The following is a 16,000-nucleotide window of genomic DNA, read 5'->3' as shown; positions in this document are numbered from 1 at the left end:
TTCTGCATTCTACATTCTGCATTCTGCTTCGAGCATTCTGCCTTGCGCATCAGCACTGAGTTAATCATCGCCAAAGGAATATTGAAAGTTATGTAAATACTATGTTGGTAATTATTGTAATAATTATGTACTTACTTGATTAATTAGATGGATTAATTAATTAATAATTAATTAAATCATCTCTTACTGAATTATAAACTAATAAACTAATAGTGATTGTGTTTATTAGTTGTTGATGATAAGGTGAATAAATTGGATTATTTAATTTAATAAAACAGTTTTATTTTCAATTACATCTGTTTATTATTTTATTTATCTTACTTAAAACTTAAATAGTATCCAGTTATTGATTTAGCAGTTTTACATAATTATGAATCAAGTTAAATAAATAACGTCCTGACAAATTTATGCCTTGAAAGTAATATTTACTATTAATTCTGAGTTATTTAAAAAAATTATCCATTTATCCAACACGCGATAACACGACGCGAGAGATAACAGACGGACAGACAGAGACAGACACACTTTCGCCTTTATAATATTCAGTATGAATTTATAGACAGTATTTATAATTACTAGAAATTTTGTGTAGTGTATAAAGTAGTGGAGGTGATTATGAATATTTTGATTGACGAAGTAATAAATCCTCTATGCGCTTGTGACTCAAACATATTCCTTTTTGTAAAGAAATCCTATCGGGTATTTACCGTATAGGTACGTATACCGTGCCCTAACTATTTATTGCAGGCTTAAAGTAAACGATAGTTGAATGTAGTTAGTTGTCCTACAATTTGTGCACACTTCGTTAACGATTTTCCTCTATGTTGTACAATGTTACGTATAGGCCCCATGCACATGCAGTGGCACGGCGGAAATATTTATAATAACCACAACTATGCCGCTTCGCAGACTTTTTTCCGATTTTTAATTATTATAAGTGTTAGGAGCGGAAAAAGAATTGAGGACATATTTTTGGAAGCTCCCAGGACAAATGGGAACTAGGGTGACTGCTATAGTTTTTGGCCATTACATAGTAATTGGCCAGTTTTAACAATAAGGCTTCAATTGGGTTGTTTTTTTTTCCTGATTTGTTAGGAGTGGCCAATTACTATGTAGTGACCAATTACTATGTAGTGGCCAATTACTATGTAGTGGCCAATTACTATACTTATAGTGGCCAATAACTATAGCAATCATCCTACGTTTGACTTGGATTGGGAACGAATGTTCGTCCAATTTTCTCTTGATAAACGATGACATTGTCGACCGGTCTGGTCTAGTGGATAGTGACCCTGTCTGCTAAGCCGATGGTCCTGGGTTCGAATCCCAGTAAGGGCATTTATTTGTGTGATGAACACTAATATTTGTTCCTGAGTCATGGTTGTTTTCTATGTATATAAGTATGTATTTATCTATATAAGTATGTATATCGTCGCCTAGTACCCATAGTACAAGCTTTGCTTAGTTTGGGGCTAGGTTTGATCTGTGTAAGATGTCCCCTAATATTTATTTATTTATTTATTTATTTATTGTATGGGAAGATGTAATGATCATAACAATGTCGGTACCTAATATAAAGGTAAGTATTAATAACGATCGCAAAATGCCTGTATTATGGACATGCCAAGGATCCGGTTTTAATTACCAGAGTCACTGCACTCTAGTGTTCTGACCAAACTGGTTAGAACGTGGTTACAACAATTTGTTACTCTATCATGTAGATAGCTGTATGTGGATTGAAATCTGTTCACAATCTACCAATAAAAATAACATACAAACACTAACAATTACGCCCACGCGCAGCTGCTTATTCACGATGTAGTATAAGTACCTACCATATAACAAGGAATACCTAGTACAGCTAAGTGCAGTTGCCATCGGATATATTGCAGTGGCTAACGTGCTCAGAAATATCTGAACATGGACTTTAAAGTTTCGATAATAGAGGCTTCATTCGGATATTAAATTTGTGAAAATCTTGTCCGCTCCAATATCTTAAGTAACTTTGAAAATACTATAATTTATTCATAACCCACTCACCGGTTGCATTTAGATAAGTACTTAAGTTTCGATTCTGTCTCTAAGGGGAACTGCGAGTACCTAAGTGGCTCATTGCTTAACTCCATAAGTGCCTTGAACTGCATTAATGCATTTGAATAAAGTGCAAAAATGATTGGATTAAGAAATAACAACGAGTAAAAATAATTATTAGTAGGAGAAGCGTACACAGTGTTCCTAACATATATAATATTATGTTTATTCTAAGACCTTTACTCTTCTGTATTAGTTTATACTAGCGACCCGCCCCGGCTTCGCACGGGTTACACAAAACCTCAACAAAGTAGGTATACACCTAAACCTTCCTCAAAAATCACTCAATTGGTAGGTGAGAATCGCATGAAAATCCATTCACTAGTTTTCGAGTTTATCGCGAACATACATACCTACACACAAACAGACAGACGCGGCGGGTGACTTTGTTTTATAAGATGTTAGTGTAGTAAATGAAGCAAGTTGTTGTATGGAGACCCATGCATTAATTTCTCAGTCGATGAAATTTAGCTTGGTTATTGTATAGTATGAGCCGAGACTAACATTATAAATATCCAAAAAAAAACACTCCTAAGTTAGGTAAAAACACAAATCTGATTATATATTGAACCGAGTAATTCCTCAGTCCAAAATTATTTTACAAAATAAGTTATTTGTATCAATATGTGATACTAGAAAAAAATCTAAAAGTTTTGTCAAACATGAGAATATTTTTTTATGATACTTCCTTTTTTTGACGCTCATTTTCATCGGAAAATTGCTCTGTCATTTTTTTCTTCTTATATGATCTTAGAATATAATTTGGCGCAGTGGGTAAAAAAAATCCAAAAAAAATGCGTATCGAAATGTATGTATTACTTATAGAACTATTAAAAACTGAGAGTGGAAAATTTTTAGATTTTTATTTTGTAGGTATAAAAAGGCAATAAAATGGCATTCCAGTGAAAAAATTAGACTGAGCAATTTTCCGGTCCAAGACACGCCAAAAAAAAATATTTTATTAATACTGGTATTTCTGCTGGGATAATTTTTTGATATTTCATATATTGTTGCAATACGTTACATGAATATGACATGTCTGGTGAAGAAAGTTTGAACGGAACATTTTTCCGTAAAAAGATATTAACGATTTAAGACTTTAGGTATTTACTTTAATTCTATTATTATTATTCTTTGGAAATTTCTACAATACTTTTTATTTATTGATACTTTATCATACTGTAAAGTTTTTTCTGGCTGAGGAATTACTGCGGGGTCCACTACCTTTATTTACTACACTATGTAGTGATAATGCGCTTGAGAATGTTACAATTAAAACAATTTCAATTGTGCCCATAGATTGTGCTGACAGTAGTTACCTACAAATTTTCTGTTATTCTAAAAAAACCTCATAGTAACACACATTAAATCTCCAGTTTACATCAATTAAGGATCTGATAATTTTCCTGTTTACACCTTCACCAACAATCAATCGAATTCGATCTTTAGCATTAGTGTATTAAGGTTGAATTTCGTAGAAAGCGTGTAAGATGACTACCGAATGAGCAACGAACGCGTAACTAACTCAAATTGTGTTCAGTAACGCGAGAAGAGTTTAACTGTTGAGGTGGACGGGAATGTGCGGTGGAGTGGGATAAAGATTCGGTTACATTACATACAGGTACGTGAACCATTATAGAAGGTATTTTAAATAATGTAGGTAACACTAACAGAATACATGACGAGCACGAGCAACCCGGTCATCTTTAACAAAATTACAGTTAGAATAGTTGTGCACTTATTTTTTCGACAACCTGTATAACGTTGGCCAAAAAATAAGTACATTCCCGTTTGCTAGGGATTTTGGGATAATACTGTAAATAAATCGCGAAAAAAAGATTTGACTGTTTCATATAATTATTTTGGCTGGTCCATTTTCGTTCGGATGGTTAACTTTTTTTTCGAGATCTGGGTTGGTCCCATAGTAAAAGTTGCTCAGTGTAATCCCAAAACCTCCCTGACAACGGGAATGCAGTTATTTTTAGCCACCGTGTAGAAGTTATTTTAAATAATGTAACAGAATTTACAGAATACATGAAGAGCACCAGTATCCAGACCACCCGATCATATTTAACAACATTACAGTTAAAATAGTTATATAGCGCGCGAGATATTTCATATTTAAATTATTTAATCAATAGTGCAAAATCTTATTATTATGTATTGAATAAAAAAAATTAACTTACAGTCTGGCAAAAAAGAGTAGAAATTAAAAAGTGGCAGCATTGTAGTGTCGCCCCTTTCAAACCAATTTATATAACATAATTTTTAAGAAAAAAAAACCGACTTCTATGGGGGCCGGTGAAAGATTATTGTAGATGGTGCACTATGTAGAAAAGGAGGTAAAACCACCCACTTTTCTACTAGCATTTCGCTTCTGTAAGGGTCGTAGTTCTAGCCTAACCCAATCCACCCCTCGGTTCTGTGAGGATCACAGTTCGAACCTAATCAAACCCACTTTTCAAGTAGCATTTCGTTTCTGTAAGGCTCGCACTTCTAACCTAACCTAACCCTTGTTCGGTTCTGTGAGGATCGCAGTTCAAACCTAACCTAACCCACTTAACAGCGCATGCGGTGCGGTGTACGGGGGTTTGAGATTTACCTCCACCTCTGGTCAGAGCGGGAGGGGCTAGTAAGATTGGCATCATCATACTTTATGCCTACATTTTATGGTAGGTAATCATAGGTAATCGGTTCCGAGTCCGGGTCCGAGTCTGGGTCCGAGTCCGGGTCCGAATCCGGGTCCGAGTCCAGGGCCGGGTCCAGGTCCGAACCGGATCCGGGTATGAGTCCGGTTCTGGGTTCGAGTCCGGGTCGCAGTCCAACTCAAAATCGAAATTCGAAATCACCAAACGTGTACTATGCGTCGTTGAAGAGTTCTGTTCTGGTCATCATCAGCAGTTCTACTTCATCAAATGCGACAGTTTTTAATGTAAATGCTTGATTTTATGATGAAAATACAAAAAAATCTATACGTATGCCTTTGATATTTGAGGAGTTCCCTTTCCCCATCATCATAACTCGAGCTTGACAAAAATGTGGCTTTAAAACTTAACTTGCTTAACAAACATAACGAAGAAGAAAAATCGCCAAACGTGAACTATGCGTCGTTGAAGAGTTCTGTTCTGGTCATCATCAGCAGTTCCACTTCATCAAATGCGACAGTTTTTAATGAAAATGCTTGATTTTCTGATGTAAATACAAAAATCTCTATACGCATGCCTTTAAGATTTGAGGAGTTCCCTCGATTCCTCATGGATCCCATCATCAGAACTCGAGCTTGACAAAAATGTGGCTTAAAACTTAACTTGCTTAACAAACATAACGAAGACGACAAATCGCCAAACGTGAACTATGCGTCGTTGAAGAGTTCCGTTCTGATCATCATCAGCAGTTCCACTTCATCAAATGTCACTTTTTTGAATGTATATGCTTGATTTGTTGATAAAAACACAAAAATCACTATATGTATGCCTTTAAGATTAAATTTTGAGGAGTTCCCTCGATTCCTCATGGATCCCATCATCAGAACTGGGTTCTGATAAAAACGGGACCAATCTGTATGTATATACATACAATAAAAACAAAAAAAATCAAAATCGGTCCAGTAATGACGGAGATATGGAGTAACAAACATAAAAAAAATAAAATAATAAAAAAAAAACATACAACCGAATTGATAACCTCCTCCTTTTATTAGATTTGGAAGTCGGTTAAAAACGGGACGACACTACAGTGTTGCTTCTTTTTAATTTCTACTCTTTTTTGCCAGACTGTAATATAATGATGACAATATGTAGTCAGTCTGTTGAATTATTGGTACCCGGTCTGTATTTATTTTGTAGATACTAATATGCCGGAAATTACTAACTTACCCAATGATCTCGGTTTTCTCAATTAATTTACCTACTCTTAGCCATATTGTTATGACGGCTAAGAGGTTAAGAAAAACCCTTGTTTGTAGTTTATTGGGTGTATAGTTGCTAGAGTGTTAACATATTAACACTTAAAAGGATTTGATCAGATTTTTTTCCCTTGTTACAATAATTCAATTGAGCAGACCTAACACTATGAAAGGCTGTTTCACTTCTAATTGGTTTCACATGACGGTACGTGATGTACGGCGGATATAATAATAAAATCAACTAAATCAATCTACGAACCTATATCAAATTTGACTACAAATAATCACTCCCAGCATCAAAGTCCCATCAACTGTAATACGTCAACCCTCTTCATCGTACTGCCTACAGCAAGTTTCCAAAGCCTCTTAGCACTTCATTTGTCACATATAGTCAGCAAGACAAGGCTGACAGCATTGTACAGTCAGCGCCGGAAATTATCAAGTAAACCGGAGCTACTACGGTACAGTCAGATCAGTTTCGTATAGTATTCAAATAGTTCGGTACACCATATTATTTGTATGGCGTACCCCACTATTGGAAAACTTTGGATGCTACCTACTATACGACGCTGAGTGTACAAACTGTGTCTCTGCCCACATCTAGAATGACGTTTGCACTTAAAGATTTCAACTTGCGCTTATTTATTATGAAGTGTACAAAAGGGAAGTATCAAGTATATGAACATTCCATGAGTGCAAAAGAGGCGGACTATTAATTGAAAAACGTGACCACTTTTGAGCGTCATAGCGGCCGTTAGCGGCCGGCTTGAATGTACTTACAAAACGTAAGTCTAGCCGACTGGCAAATACGAAAAGTTGCATTTAGGAGACACGATGGGTGGTTTGGACTTTCATAATCCAGCAGAGCGTCTAGGAGCTACCTTAACATACTGTAGAAGAGTATTAATCTGTAAGGTACAAAGTACAAACAGTAGGTACCTTAAATAACTCTGATTCTTAGAAAGAAAACATATTATTAGGTTAAGTAGTTTCTGTAGGAAGTTTAGCTGAACTTAAAGCAGTTACAACATGCAAAAAGATACTTAATATCTTCTCTATCATATATAAATAGTCACGGCATCAACTTATGTTCCACACATGCACACCAAACTTATTAAGTGCCATTAACCATCTCTCTAATATCCACATTGCAACGTAACTACAATCATTCTTCACCGCTATCTGACACTACAACCAAATTATATGACACGTAATAAACTGCTTAGTATAAAATATGGTCGTCGAGTGTGATAGTTCCATTTTCACCATTTAAAGGTGAGCACCCACCAGTAGGTACTCTGTATGATGCAGCGGAGTTGCGCAAAAAAAAAAACATCGATACTACCAGGTACTACACCTACCTATTCTTTACTTTTCTTGCCGACCTCAGCTAAGATAAAGTGGACATGAGTTTATTGGAGTGTGACATTGTACATACCTACAAAACATGACAAAAATGTGTGGGAGGGCTGAGAGCAAAGAATGAGTGCAAGTAGTGCGACTAATCTGATAAGAAAAATCCTTGCATCGTTCAGCTGCATAAAGTTACACAATTCAGAACTTCGCTACCTACCCATCTACCCATCCTCGCTCCGGCCCGCTTCCTCGCACGCATAGTCTAATAAAACATGGCCTTCTATTCCCAGAGTGACACAGGCCTACGTCACAATAACATGGCCGCTATATATAGCGCTATCGCATATTATCATATAGCGTTGTCGCATGATGACGTAGGCTTGTGTCAGTTAGGTGACCTAGAAATGACGGGAATGGAGTACCAGGCGGAGTATATTATTATACCATGCTCGCACGTCTCTGTTGAAAACGCTCACAAAATTTCACAGCTTCGCTAGTTATGCTATGCAACATCGCACCGAAGCCGCCGAACTCCGGTGGAAGCTCACCTTTAGATTTGGCATGTTGCCATAATTAGGAGACTTGGTGATGTCTCGAGTATTTATGACCTAGATAGGGTAAAAAGGTGGAGCCATTTATCATTGGCGATGAATGATGGCCTAGGTCATATTTGTGTTAAGCTTGTTTGAAAATTAACGCAGTTAGTACTTAGGTACATTCTGATTACAGTGATTACAAAATCACTGTCTAGTGAGAGTGTGTTGTGAATGTTTGACAATTTAAGTAGCTGCATTTTGATTTGTTTTTTATACAGGGTGGCAAAAAAATAATGAATTCCCATTGCCAGTGAGGTTTTGGGATTATACTGAGCAACTTTTACTATGGGACCAACCCCGAAATCGCGAAAAATGAATTTGGCTGTTTCATAAATTTTGGCTGGTCCATTTTCTATGAGAGGGTTTTTTTTTTCGTAATTTCGGGGTTGGTTCCATAGTAAACGTTGCTCAGTATAATCCCAAAACCTCCCTGGCAACGCGAATCCAGTTATTTTTTAGCCACCGCGTGTATACGAGTTGTTAGTTAAAGTGTAAAACATTCCCAATTTGAAATTGTTCGTTTTCAGCTAAAAATGGAATTCATTCATCGAACAACCTTGGTAATTATTCTGAGTTCCCTCGCTGAAATTTGTACCAGTTACGAAATCCTAGTAATATTTCCGGAACCTACAAAAAGTCATGGAATTTTGGGCGATGGCTATGTACGAAATCTCTTGGATGCCAATCATAAGGTAAATTGAATGAATTCATAATATAAATTTTCTTATAAGTAGGTATTTACCTACTTACCAAATCTACAAATATATGTAGGTGTATAACTACAACAAGAACACACATTCTGAGATTTCTTTGATGTTTTCAGGTTACGTACATTACTCCATTCCCCTGGAAGGAACCACCGAGCAATCTGACGCAAATAGATATCAGCTCTAATCTGGAAACGTTTGGCGGTGAGCTCCAATAATACATATTACAGTTATATTCATAAAAAAAACAATAACTATTGAAAGTTAAGCTCGTACAGACTATTTATTAGTTATATTTCGGTTTTAATCTCAAAAACTATGAGGCGATTAATAAAGATATTCGACTGTGATAGTGGTTACACGAATTGTTGAATATCATTTACCACCCGGAATCATCTAAATCTAAAGTAACAATACTCGTTTTTTTCAGACTATTTCCAGAACTTGACAATAGAATATCCGAATAACTACGAATTCCTGCAAATGCTGTCATACACGATGGGCCGACTCGTTGTCACCCATCCTGCAGTGCAGGCCTTTCTGAGGAAGCCCGACGTCAGATTCGACGTAGTGGTCGCCGAGTGGATAGACTCTGAAATGTATTCTAGGTAAGATCATTTCAGGATGCCGATTGACACGATCGGACGACTAGACTAGACTCACTTTATCTACAGGATTTCAGTTTAAACATATTTTACTGTAGTTTTCTTACTTTAATACAACTTTAAGGGGATTGGCTCTTAAACTAGGGAGCAGGGCACGTCTGCTGAATGCGCTCCCAGAGGTTGGCTAAATGGACTGTGGGGGTGGGGCTCGCTCGACGCTTTGGTAGGCCTTGACGGAGGTGCTGAGTCGACTTGGACAGGACACTGCAGGCCAATAAGAATATTAATAGTATATTTTCTTTCTTTAAATGTATGGTTATAATAACATTATGCAACTAACACGTAAATGCTCCACAGTTTCGCGGGCTACTTCTCTGCTCCTCTGATCTGGTCTGTATCGACGCAGCTCCACTGGCAGCCAATCCGACTGATGGACGAGGCTCCCAATCCCTCGTACTCGGCCGACGTCAACTCTGGATATCTACCGCCTTTGAGCTTCGTGCAAAGACTGAAGGAACTCAATGTGCAGATTAGGAAGCTTTGGATATTACGGTGGGTAATAGTAATAGTACGAGTACAATATGCTCTCTTCACAAGATTTTTGTAACTAGGTAGGTACAGTCAAAGAGAATAGATAGTATAGAGGGCTATTGCTATAGTAAATTTTGTAGTCACGGTACATTTACTGCCATCTATCGACACACGATTAAAACTTAAAATAAAATTGAGAATGTATAAATTAATCAAAATATGTTTACGGATAAATGATTTTTAATTTTTATTGTTCTATTTGACAATTTTAACACATATCAGTGAAAGAACATGGGTCAGTACCATGTTCTTTCACTGATATGTGTTAAAATTGTCAAATATCAAACGGTGTCGTCAACGCCATCTAGCCGAGAATAGGCCAAAGGTATGGCGCCATCTAATCGAGAATGACTTTTTCTTGATTTTCGAGGTACGTTTTTTTCTTTATCTTATACGGAGTTACATAGTATATCTTTGGTACAGTCAAAGAATTTAATTTCCGATTACCCATTTACTTACCCATTTAATTTCTTTTACCTACCTTGTCACAGTGACAATCAATATGAAAGTCGCTAGGCAACCTTAAATTATTATCACTGTGACAAGGTACGAAATGGGTCGGAAATTAAATTCTTTCACTGTACAAATATTTGAATGCAAATGCACACTAAAACAAGCTATTGTGTAGTTGTAAAATGCCCAACTTTAAAATCTAATAACGGGTTTTTAATTCGTAAAAAGCCGGTCAAGTGCGGTTTAGACTCGCGCACCGAGGGTTCCTTACATTACAAACTTACCTATTATATTTCCGATCCTCAATATTTGTAGCCATTTTTGCATAATATAATTTTCTACATTATTACCCAAAGGTTATCTAAAAGAAACCAGTAGGTAGGTATTTAGCGATAAGACCGCCTGTTGTTTCCTCTACTCTACCTGATTTATTTTGTCTCTCTATACTGTATTTTACGTTTTTGTGTTGTATTTTACTGGCAGACCTAATTATCCCATTACGTGATTTTAGAGAAACGCTTTACAAAGTACCCCTTGAACGAGTCGTGTTGTCGTAAAATGCCACCTTTGTCCAAAACTCGTCTGTTGTTACCTACTATTATAGAGGTGCCTAGTCACAGCTCTTTTATGTGAACAAACTTTCGTAGTCCAGTTACGTGAAATGAAAATTTGAATGGACGGAATATTACTCTCACTAAGCGTACCACTTGCATGGTTCATTCCAATTTCTATGAAGCTGTTTAGTGTGACGTGCATAATTTATACATCGTTTGACTGACACTGACACCATCACTGACGTGTGATAAAAATATTCAACGATGTAGACTAATTTTAGTAACCCATTTACCTAATATACCGAACTCGAACTAGGGTTCTATCTGAGATTAGATGTCAAAATTGTGTCCTGGACTAGTCTTTGACGCTGCATACTCAATGTGTTTTTCAGCGTTTGGGCCGGTAGCGAAGAAACATTGTTGCAATCACACAATTTGCCGTTCCAGTAAGAGTAAAATTAGGTTATGTGTGCAAAAATATATCAAATTTTCCATTCCTGAATCACAACTCGAAGCCAACTGAGGCATCAATTACCTTTCTGCTAATTTGTTTCTAATGTCGTGCTGGCCTTTCGAGAGCTTTACAAATTTAGTTCATAGCGAGCATGAATTGTACAGATTAGAAACTGGAGAGACCCGTGTTTGCAGTTGTTGATTCAGTTGTGAACTACTCCGGTCGCTGCCGGTGTCCGACCCTCTGCCATCTTTTAGCCACGCTCTAACTAGTTTTCGGATAAATACGTTAGAATTTCAACTAGGTCTACATAGACCCTATTGATGGGTTTGTTTGGATTGTGAATAACAAAGTAGGTGGTAAAAGACCATATCTGTTAGTTAAATGTTAAGGTCATTGAATAAACAAAAGTAGAGTACCTATGATATTAAGCCGGCGTTAGCGTAAACGTTAATCTACTTATTTGAATTTTGAAACATTCCCTAAAATAATATCCTCTTTTAAGTTTGAGAAAACAAAGGGCGCTTTAAGATTTAGATGTTCGACGACAGACACATCAAGATTTGATTGATATTGACTATTTACGATCCGGGTGCGATTTTGAGGGTGGATGGTGGATGGTGAGTGGGCGCCTTAACATTCAACAACTTCGACACAAAATGCCGGGACGTATCCCTTTAAGAGGAAATACCAGCTGAACCCCTTCTCAGATTTGAGAATTTTGGGCAAATATTTCCGTCGCGCTGACGGGGGTGGCTCCTAAAATGAGTGCGATAAGGACAACTGCAGCTTAGGCGAAAAATCCTGAGTAAAATCACAGAAATCGATTTTTCGTTCTCAACTATTTCCTCCTCCAAAACTTAACCAGTCGTAACGAAATTTTGGGAACGGAATGAGAATGAAATTATCTGTGTCTGACCGTTTTGATTTATGCTAGGCCAAAGAGCTAAACTCCAGAAAGGAAAGATGACGAGAACGTTTGTATGAAAAAATGACCACTTATGTTTCCTCTTAATGGGTCCCGGCATCGATTGTTATTAAACGTAAGTTATATATGTTTCAGAAACAAAATCCATCCTCTTGAACTAGAAATCTACGACACAATCTTCAAATCGGCTGCCATGACGACGGGTAGAGATCTCCTGCCATACACAGACATACCGAACAATTATTCAATGATGTTAGTAAACACTCATCCTTCAGTTGCAACGCCGTGGAGGGTTCCCCCGAGTGTGAAGGAGATAGCTGGTTATCACATAAAATTGCCGGTTGAGGATTTAGATGCGGTAAGTTAATTTGTTGGTCATAAGTCATAACAGTAAAGTACCTGAAAACATATTTTCAATTTAATTCTTATCTTAGTATTCATCATCAACATTATTCCACGCTAATCTTATTCATTTGTTCGCAGAATTTACAATCCATTATGGACGCATCACCGCAAGGTGTTGTTTACTTTAGCTTCGGGACCACCAACTCTGGAAAAGACATGGAAGACGTAATCCGCCGGAAAATTTTAGAACTGTTCCGAAGCTTAAATCAAACGGTTTTATGGAAATTAGATGTACCCTTGGAAAATCTTCCGAATAACGTACATTTGATGCAATGGGCTCCGCAGACTAGTATACTGAGTAAGTGTTTGTTTCGAATTTTAATGAGTTTCAAATATAGGTAGTTTTATAGGCTACAAAAAGTTTATTTAAAAATTTCAGACCATCCAAATACAAAAGTTTTCATTACCCATGGCGGTCTTCTCTCTCTTATCGAAGCGATACATTTTGGGGTGCCCATGATAACGATACCGCATGCTGGTGACCAATACAATAATGCAGCAGCTGCTGTCAAGAAAGGGATCGCCATAAAGCTGGAAAATGGCCCCGGTCTTCCGTCAGAATTGAGAGATTCGTTGAAAATGATGCTTATGGATTGGAAGTAAGTCTACGAGTATTGCTATTTTTCTTCATTCGGCAACTAACTATACCTACATATAATATAATATATGGCCAACATCAGTCCCATGGCGAGTAAAGGGCCAATTATATCGCATGCTATCAGCACGCATATTTAATAATACATCGGACATGTAAAAAAATATTTTGTCTCTAATTGCCAAAAATGTTCAATGTTTGATATTTTTACATATGAACCCTTTATGTAGTAGGTATTGAACTATTTTACATTTCAAATATTGTTAACGATGTGCTGATATTTTGTGAAACGGACAAATAGTCTTGCTTGGGCTCGTCATCGAACCCGATAGCAAGTGTGGATCTAATTGGCCCTTAAGACTGCCCGTCTATTTCTGTTTAGAGACGACTCAGGTCTACCGTCCTTCAACTATTGAGAAGTCCGTCTTACTAATGGAAGTCTTTTGGGTGATAACGTGCATTTCCATTCACACTCATTCTCATATGACTGCCATTTCAGGTACCGGGATAACATGAAACGTGTGTCTCGCACGTACCACCACCGGCCTGTATCCCCAGGCAAAGAGCTGGTGCACTGGGTGGAACACGTGGTTATCACTCGCGGGGCCACATACCTGCGCTCCCCTGCACTCCTGGTACCTTCGTATCAAAAAGGGTACCTGGATTTAGCTGCATTAATTTTATTTGTTATTACTGTCATAGTCCTAATACTTTTTTTCAGTATTCGTTGGTGTTTAAGAAGGATAAGGCAGAAAAGTAACTGTAAAAAATAAAATGGCTAACTATTATTAAATTCGTATTAAACAATTATTATATTTCTTTACAGTCTTCCAAAAAAAAAACAGCACGATGCAAAATATGTAAATAAAGGACAGATTAAATAAAAAAATACTACAGCTACTTGTATGCAAAACGCGGTTCCGAAATGGTGAACCAAACAAGGACGATTTGCAAACTAAAATCTCTCCTACAACCTCAAGCTTAGGCGTGTGACACACAAAACGTAGCGTTTTGCCTCTTTATACAATATTTTTGATCATTCTTATCTGCATAATGCTCATTGCTCACCCACACAGATTGTTTACATTTCTGAGGATCCACCTAAATACAGAATACAGATCCGTAGACATAAAATCTATTGAATTGAATTGGGAATAAATCAAAATCGGAAACTAATAAAATTCTGCTGAGATGGTAATATTTGGTTTTAAAGGAGTGGAGGTTTGACTTCTGAAATAATAATTCGATTTTCTATCGCGAAAACTTTCTTTGATAATGTAATCATTTTAGAAACTGGTTCGAACTTAACTAAATACATTGTTGAAACTTTATTAACCATCTAATTACACAATATTCTCTGAATAAAAAAAAAAACGCTAATCGGCCTCATTCACTCGTTCGTGTTTTAAGTTTTAAAACAAATATGTTCTTGTCGCATCTCTTTAAAACACAAAAGTACCGCGTGTTAACTTGACTGTTATTGGCGTCATTGCTGTAAAAGTTTCACTTGGAAAATTTTAGGTAATCACATTTACGTCTAAAGCCTGACCATATATGTATGATCATTGTCAAGAGGGCGCTGTTATTCTCATGTATAGGGTGAGAGTTCAGTATTGTATGAAAAACATGCAACATGGCGCGTGATCGTAAATTCCTGGTCAGGCTTTAATATTACTTTAGTTATCTTCTCTTGTGTGACAATCTTTTGTTCGATCGATTTCAATCTTCGTTCTAAACGGTAACGTGCTTTTGCATTTCAAATTAGGAACAAACGAATGTACGTCGTTTTGGGATGCCCCTAGTTTCCGGGTACAGTTACAAACATAAATCTATTTTACCTACATTTTTAAATTGTATAAGCTAGAAACTTAATTGGGTCAAAAACGTTTGAAAAAACCGGCGTCTTTTCTGTTGACATTACAAATGTAAAAAATGTCGATACATTTTTCTAAGACTTTCAACTTACACATTGAAAAAAGTAAAACGATTTAACATGCCGATAAGGATAAAGTGCAAAAATTAGGCTTTAGAGCCCTTTTTAACCGACTTCAAAAAAGGAGGAGATTATCAATTCGACCGATTTTTTAATTGATTTATGTTCACGGGAAAGTCACATTACCTTAACGGATACCTACAAAAAATATTATAACTCAATTGCGCTTATTAACAATACCTCTATTATTTGGAAATCTAAATTGTTCATTAATTAGTAATCTTGCCTACCCATATTGTACTTAATTTGGTTAATAACTGAAAAATAACATTCGACCTTATATCGTCTCTAATAAGGTTTTAGAAAGGTCAGTAAATTTTGTCGACGATAGACAACAATCACGAAACACTGACAAACATTCAAACAACCTGACAACTTGACCAATTGCATTTTCCCATTCCGTATTCTGACACAGCTGCTAAAGTCAACGCGGCTAGCGAGCGGCTCCGCTGTTTGACTATTCCGCTCTTTGATTGAACCGGGCGCCATTTTGACTGAATGAATGACTTGTTGACATGGTTCTGTTCATTCAGTAGGCCGCATGACACCAAAGAGGGTTAGGTATTGAATTGGTTACGTTTTCTTTTGACTACTAGAACTCCATCTCCACGATGGCTAATATATAGGGTCAGTTGTTCTACATTGAAACAATCGGACACAGTGTAACTTTGCGATATCTCGGAAACTAGGTGTTACCAGCTAGTGCCGTCTGTCAAGCAAGGACAGGCTCAGGGACCCCCAGCACCTCCCCAAAACACGAGCGCGCCT

At 36.9% G+C, this 16,000-nt stretch overlaps 1 protein-coding gene across 1 annotated transcript; it reads left to right on the top strand.

Annotated features, from left to right (window-relative positions):
• The first annotated feature begins 3,493 nt into the window (after nt 1–3,493).
• On the top strand, nt 3,494–14,014 carry LOC134790042 (UDP-glucosyltransferase 2-like). Its single transcript, XM_063760802.1, has 9 exons — nt 3,494–3,712; nt 8,475–8,639; nt 8,771–8,858; nt 9,085–9,262; nt 9,617–9,811; nt 12,375–12,597; nt 12,723–12,942; nt 13,024–13,243; nt 13,739–14,014. Exons 2-9 carry the CDS (start codon nt 8,481–8,483, stop codon nt 14,010–14,012), a joined length of 1,557 nt encoding a protein of 518 aa, XP_063616872.1. The 5' UTR covers nt 3,494–3,712; nt 8,475–8,480; the 3' UTR covers nt 14,013–14,014.
• The last annotated feature ends 1,986 nt before the right edge of the window (nt 14,015–16,000 follow it).

The sequence above is a fragment of the Cydia splendana genome, chromosome 1 (assembly GCF_910591565.1).
Source record: "Cydia splendana chromosome 1, ilCydSple1.2, whole genome shotgun sequence".
NCBI classification, from domain to species: domain Eukaryota; kingdom Metazoa; phylum Arthropoda; class Insecta; order Lepidoptera; family Tortricidae; genus Cydia; species Cydia splendana.
This window is presented reverse-complemented; position numbering and strand designations above follow the sequence as displayed.

Bases quoted from the DNA above. Each gene is read 5' to 3' on its own strand.
- LOC134790042 (XM_063760802.1), top strand. From the start codon at position 8,481: ATGGAATTCATTCATCGAACAACCTTGGTAATTATTCTGAGTTCCCTC. The intron at 8,640-8,770 runs GTAAATTGAATG...TGATGTTTTCAG, and splicing joins TCTTGGATGCCAATCATAAG to GTTACGTACATTACTCCATT. The intron at 9,812-12,374 runs GTGGGTAATAGT...TATATGTTTCAG, and splicing joins AGGAAGCTTTGGATATTACG to AAACAAAATCCATCCTCTTG.